The following is a 6,177-nucleotide window of genomic DNA, read 5'->3' on the forward strand; positions in this document are numbered from 1 at the left end:
CTTCCTCTGCTGACATTTTGGGGGGGAAGAGGGGAGAAAATGCAAGAAATAAAGCGACCGATCAAGACAAGATCTGCTGCTGCTGCTGCCGCTGCTGCTGCTGCTGCTGCTGCTGCGGGCGGCCTGAAGGATCAGAAGGGCCAGCAGCAGGAATCAAATAAAGAAGCAAAGAAAAGGAAAATTTAAACACGGGTGGCAACGCCTGTTGCTGCTGCTGCTGCTGCTGCGGTTGCTGCTGCTGCTGTTGCTCTTGCTGCTGGCAGGCACTCTCACTCCCCAAGAAGCTGCAGCAGCAGCAGCAGCAGCAGCCACCTTCCCCCCCCCAGCCCCGTTGCTGCTCGGCCCGCCCGCAACACCAAAAGACATAATGTTGATATTATTTTATTTTTATATTTTTTTAATTTTTTTAACGAATAAAATTCATGCATGCGCTTCTAATAACAGCAGCAGCAGCAGCAGCAGCAGCAGCAGCGCAGGAGCCGCTGCTTCTGCTGCTGCTGCTGCTGCAGCTCGAGTCACAGACCAGCGCAGCCACTCAATTCAACTTTTTAAATTTATTTATTTTATTTTATTTTTATTTTTTTATTTTATTTATTTCATATTTTGCTTTTGTCTTCTGCACAAACAGAGACGCGCTCGCTAACCAACCCAAACCCTAAACCCTAAACCCTAAACCCTAAACCCTAAACCCTAAACCCTAGAAAGGGTTTGCTCAACAAATCTGATCCCCAGCCTTCTCCGCTGCCGCCAACTCCGGGAAAATAACAATTGAAGGAAAATGGTTTCAATAAATAAAAATAAAATAAATATAAATAAATATATAAATATATATATAAACATATATATAAATATAAATATAAATAATATAAATATAAATATAAATATAAATATAAATATAAATATAAATATAAACATAAATATAAATACAAATATATATATATATATAAATATAAATATAAATGAATATAGGCAGCAGCAGCAGCACAAAAGGGATTTTATAATTTGTTTCAAAAAGGAGCAAGCTGCTGCTGAAGGGCCCCCCGAGACAGCTAGGAACAGCAGCAGCAACTGCTGTTGTTGCTGCTTCTGCTTCAGCTGCTGCCGCATGCAGCAGCAACAACAACTGGCATTGCTTTTGCTGTTGCTGCAGCATGCAGCAGCAACAAAAACTGGCGCTGCTGTTTCTGCTGCTGCCGCATGCAGCAGCGACAACAACTGGCGCCGCTCTTGCTGCTGCTGCCGCATGCAGCAGCAACAACAACTGGCGCTGCTGTTGCTGCTGCTGCCGCATGCAGCAGTAACAACAGCTGGCATTGCTGTTGCTGCTGCTGCCGCATGCAGCAGTAACAACAACTGGCGCTGCTGTCGCTGCTGCTGCCGCATGCAGCAGTAACAACAACTGGCGCTGCTGTCGCTGCTGCTGCCGCTGCCGCATGCAGCAGCAACAACTGGTGGTGCTGGTGCTGCTGCTGCATGCAGCAGCAACAACAACTGCTGCTGCTGCTGCTGCTGTATGCAGCAGCAACAACAACTGCTGCTGCTGCTGCTGTATGCAGCAGCAGCAAAAACGGTTGTACTTCATTGAAAGTAGTAGGGGGTTTAGGGTTTGGCGACTAGGGTTTAGGGTTTCACGGCAGCGGTTTAGGGCTTGGCAGCGAGGGTTTAGGGTTTGGTAACGAGGGTTTAGGGTTTGGTTACGAGGGTTTAGCGTTTGACGCTGAGGCTAAGGACCCTCAGCCTTGGATCTCAAGCTCCGGAGGTTCAGGGCTTAGGGTTTAGGGTTTAGGGTTTGGGGTCTAGAGTTGTAGGTTCCGTGAAATTCGATATACCATTAGTTTCTGTGGTTTACTGTTAGGGCTTAAGGTTAAGGGTTTAGGGTTTAGGGTTTAGGGTTTAAGGTCTCAGTTTTAGCTCATACGGAGCTGCTCAGCTCCTCCACTAAAGACGCAGCAGCAGCAGCAACAGCAGCAGCAGCAACAGCAGCAGCAACAGCAACAGCATCAATAGCAGCAGCATCAACAGCAGCAGCATGAAAAGCAACAGCAGCAATAGCAGCAGCATCGAACAACAGCGGCAGCAGCAGTAGAAGCAGAAGCATTGACAACAGCCGCAGCAACAACAGCAGCAGCAGCAGCAGCAGCAAAACTGCGGAAGCAAGTTTCTAGATGAATAATAAAATAAAACAAAATAAACCAGAGCCAAAGGTGCTGCAGAAGGGAGCAGATAACAAACTCAGCAGCAGCAGCAGCAGCAACAGCAGCAGTACCAGCAGCATGTTGCTGCTGAAGTAGCAGCAGCAGCTGCACGCCGCTGCTGCTGCAGCAGCAGAGAAGACAGCAAATGAGGCGGCAACTGCGTGCAGTATCAGCAGCGGCAACTGCAGCAGCAGCAACTGCAGCAGCAGCAGCAACTGCAGCAGCAGCCGCTGCAGCAGCAGCAATCATCAGCAGCAGCAGCAACCGCTGCTGCTGCTGCTGTCTGTAGGCTTTCTAGTATACTGAGAGGAAAATGGTGATTTGCTACTGCTGCTGCTGCTGCTGCTGCTGCCTAATCCCTCGGAAGCCTAAAACCTAAGTTTGTCTAAACCCTAGACCCTTGAAAGTCAAAACCCCAAGTTTATATAAACCCTAAACCCTTTAAACCCTAAACCCTAATTCTGTCGAAGTTTGAAACTCCCCTGAATGCTCTCCGCTCTAAACCCTAGGTCTGTCTAAAGCCTAAATCCTAAACCCTGAACCCTAAACCCTAAACCCTAAACCCCAAACCCCAAACCTTAAACCCTAGACCCTAAACTCTAAACCCTAAACCCTAAACCGTATAACCTAGACCTCTGGGGAGGTCACGGCGGCAAGTCGGTTTGAGGTTTAGGGTTTAGGGTTTAGGGTTTAGGGTTTAGGGTTTCAGCTTCAGGTTCTAGGGTTTAGGGTTTCAGCTTCAGGTTCTAGGGTTTAGGGTTTACAACCTAAGGGGCGGAGAGTAGGGTTTAGGGTTTACAGCTAAAGGCCAGCTTCTGGAGTTTAGGGTTTGATGATTAGGGCTCAGTCAAGGCCTAGGGTTTAGGGTTTAGGGTTTAGGGTTTAGCGATTAAGGCTGAAGACTGTGGGGTTAAGGCCTCGCCTTGAAAGCCGAAGGCTCGGGACTTAGGGTTTAGGGTTTAGGGTTTAGGGTTTGAGCCCTTTGCTGAAGGGCTTAGGGTTTAGCTATATACCTAGCTGGATTTATCTGCGTTAGGCTTTTGCTGCTGCAGCAGCAGCTACTAGTACAGCAGCAGCGGCAGCAGCTAGTTCCGTAGCTCCATCTGTTGAGCTGCTGCAGCAAAATCTGCTGCTGCAGCTGCTGCTGCAGCTGTTCCTGCAGCTGTTTTTGCAGCCGTTGCTGCAGCCGTTGCTGCAGCCGTTGCTGCAGCCGTTGCTGAAGCTGCTGCAGCGGCAGCTCCTTGCACAGCAGCATGTGGTTCTGTTCCACTGCTGCTGCTGCTGCTGCTGCAGCTGCTGCTGCAGGCGCTGCTGCTGCTCTGGACTTCCGAATTGTGCACAAAAAAATATTTAAATTGAAAATTAAAAATATAAAATTAAAAGTTTTCAATTTAAAAAGAAAATTTGATCAGAGAAGCAAGAAACACGAAGAGGGGGGGCGGGGTCGATTGAGGCTGGCGCTCGGTCTCAGCCACCGCTCGATTTGCAGTTTCTCGTCGAAAAAATGGTTCAATTGTTTAATTTAAAGTTTAAATGAATTTCAAACAAAGAATTAAATGAATTTAAAACGAAAATAGCTCAAAAAAAGCTTCAAACGCAGCTGGCAGGGCCTTAGCCGGGCTCTTGAGGCAGCAACAGCCGCTCGCCGCCTCCAGCCGTGGCCAGCCGCGTTTGTGCACCTTTTTGCGGTTTTTAAGGTTTTAAAAGTTAATTAGTGAATTCAATGAGTAAAAATAACACTTTTAAGCAGCTTTTCTGCCCCCGTAGCTGCAAATAAACCCCAGAACTGCAGCAGCAGCAGCAGCAGCAACAGCAACAGCAGCAGCGCCTGCGCTGAACACCAGCCTAGCCGCTCGCGCGGCTGCTGCAGCTTCTGCTCCTCTTTTCCTGTTTGTTGAGTTTATTTGAGCTGCAGAAGCATTTAAAGAAATAAAAGGAGTTTTTTTTTCAGATTTACCTTTAGAGTGGCCGCTGCAGCAGCAGCAGCGGCAGCAGCACAGCAGCAGCAGCAGCAGGTGAGCGAGACTTCGTCGCTCAGCTCCCGCCGCCAGCTTTTGCAAAACCCTCCGCGCATTTTCTTTTCCTTTGAATTAATATTTGCGACTCTTTTGTTTGTTTTCATTTGGAGGGTTTATTTCACGCGAGGAGCGGTGTCGGTCGCGGCGCGCAAACCCTAAACCCTAAACCCTAGACCCTAAACCTCGAACCATGGCGGCCGCAGCAGCAGCAGACGCGGGCGAGGACTTCGTCCTTGAAAGAGAAGACGAGGAGAGCGGCAGCAGCCACATGGGACCCCCGGAATATATTGACAAGGATATAGGAGAGCCAGCAGCAGCAGCAGCAGCAGCAGCAGCAGAGGCCCCCACCACCCACACCACCAAACCCAGACTCAGGGGGCCCCCCAGGGTACCACTGGACTCTTACCAGTGGTTAGCTCTTGTTGCTGCAGTGGGGGCCCTAATGGGGGCCCTTTGGCTGCAGCTATCTGCTCGCCGGGGGCCCCGGGGGGGCCCCCTGGGGGGCCCCCGGGGGGGCCCCCTGGGGGCCCTCAGGGGCCCCTGGCTGCCCCCAGATGACCCCAGGTGGGTACTGGCAGATCTCAAGCTTGAGGGGTCTCGACTGCAGCAGCAATGGGACCAGGCATCAGCAGCAGCAAAAGAAGAGTTTTTGAAGGCTTTGCGCGTGCAGGACAGCAGCAGCAGCAGCAGCAGCAGCAGCAGCGGCGTCAGCAGCAGCAGCAGCGGCGAGGACGCGAAGGAAGCGCCGTTCGCTCTGCTGCTGCGGCCCATCAAAGGGCTTGCTGCAACAGTTCAGGAAGTGACCCAAGCAGCAGAAGAAGCAGCAGCAGAAGCAGAAGCAGCAGCAGCAGCAGCAGCAGCAGCAGCGGAGAGGGAAAAGAAAGAAGAGGCCCGAGGAGCAGCAGAAGCAGCAGCAGAAGCTGCAGCAGAAAGGGAAATGGCAACTAAAGAAGTTCAAGCAGCAAATGAAAAACTTAAAGCAATCAAGCAGCAGCAGCAGCAGCTAAGAAGCAGCTTGTCGCTGCTGCTCTCAGGTGTATATGCAGCTCGCCAGCGCCTCGGGGTGTACGTACAGCTGGAGAAGCTGCAGAAGGACACGGGAGTGGACTTCTTTGCTGCTGACCCTGCAGCAGCGGCGGCAGCAGCAGAAGCAGCAGCAGAAGCAGCAGGAGCAGCAGAGGAGGAAGTGACCCTGCAGGAGTTCCTGGCGATGCTGATGGGCAAAAGTGCAGAATCAGCAGCAGCAGCAGAAGGCGAGGAGGACGAGGAAGCAGCAGCAGCAGCAGCAGCAAAAGAAGAAGAGAAGGGCCTGGCAGCAGCAGGGGAAGCAGCAGCAGCAGAAGAGGGAGGGTCCGCAACGGACGAAGCCGCAGAAGCAGCAGCAGCAGCAGCGGCAGCGAAGGCCGCAGCCGCAGCAAAGCCCGCAGCAGCAGCAGCACGGAAAGCAGCAGCAGCAGCAGCAGCAGCACCTGCAGCAGAAGCAAAAGTCCCCAAAAGCCTAGCAGCAACTTTTGCTGCTCTCTTCTTGAGGGGGCAGCTAGAAGCCCAAGCAGACTACACAATTGCTGCAGCATATATTCACTACTTCAACAGCAGCAAACTAGGCGGTGCTGCAGCAGAAGAAGCAGCAGCAGCAGCAGCAGCAGCAGCAGAAGAAGAAGACCAAGGAGGCTTCCCTCTTGCTGCTTTTGCAAAAATTGTTGAAACAAAATCAAAATTAAATGAAGGAAATCCTTTTGACGAAAATGTGCTGCTGCATGCGCTGAGCAACTGGGGTGTACATACACTAAAAAGCGCATGCACCGATCTGCAAGAGTGGCAGCAAATTCGAAATGAAGAATCAAATTTAATAAAAGTGGACTTTCTAAAACAATTAAATGTTGATTTCCGAGAAGATGAACTCCAGAAATCCCTTTTCGGCATCCTAGTCGCGCTCCTCTAAACCCTAAACCCTAAACCCTAAA

The 6,177-nt window shown here is 50.8% G+C and overlaps 2 protein-coding genes across 2 annotated transcripts in view; one reads left to right on the top strand and one right to left on the bottom strand.

The window, feature by feature from the left end:
* The window catches only part of ETH_00006705 (ribosome biogenesis protein BOP1, putative), a gene marked incomplete at both ends in the record, with an annotated part of 5,436 nt that extends 5,070 nt beyond the window's left edge, over positions 1–366 (bottom strand). Inside the window, one exon of the mRNA XM_013377988.1 lies at positions 274–366. Within this exon, the coding sequence (XP_013233442.1) occupies positions 274–366 (93 nt within the window). The remainder of the gene's footprint in view (positions 1–273) is intronic.
* Positions 367–4,403: 4,037 nt separating this feature from the next.
* Positions 4,404–6,155, top strand: ETH_00006710 (uncharacterized protein; the record flags this gene model as incomplete). The annotated part of the gene is made up of 1 exon (XM_013377989.1): positions 4,404–6,155. One exon carries the CDS (start codon positions 4,404–4,406, stop codon positions 6,153–6,155), a length of 1,752 nt encoding a protein of 583 aa, XP_013233443.1.
* Between the last annotated feature and the right edge of the window lie 22 nt (positions 6,156–6,177).

This window comes from Eimeria tenella, genomic scaffold (assembly GCF_000499545.2).
Source record: "Eimeria tenella Houghton genomic scaffold, Eth_scaff7, whole genome shotgun sequence".
Taxonomy (NCBI): domain Eukaryota; phylum Apicomplexa; class Conoidasida; order Eucoccidiorida; family Eimeriidae; genus Eimeria; species Eimeria tenella.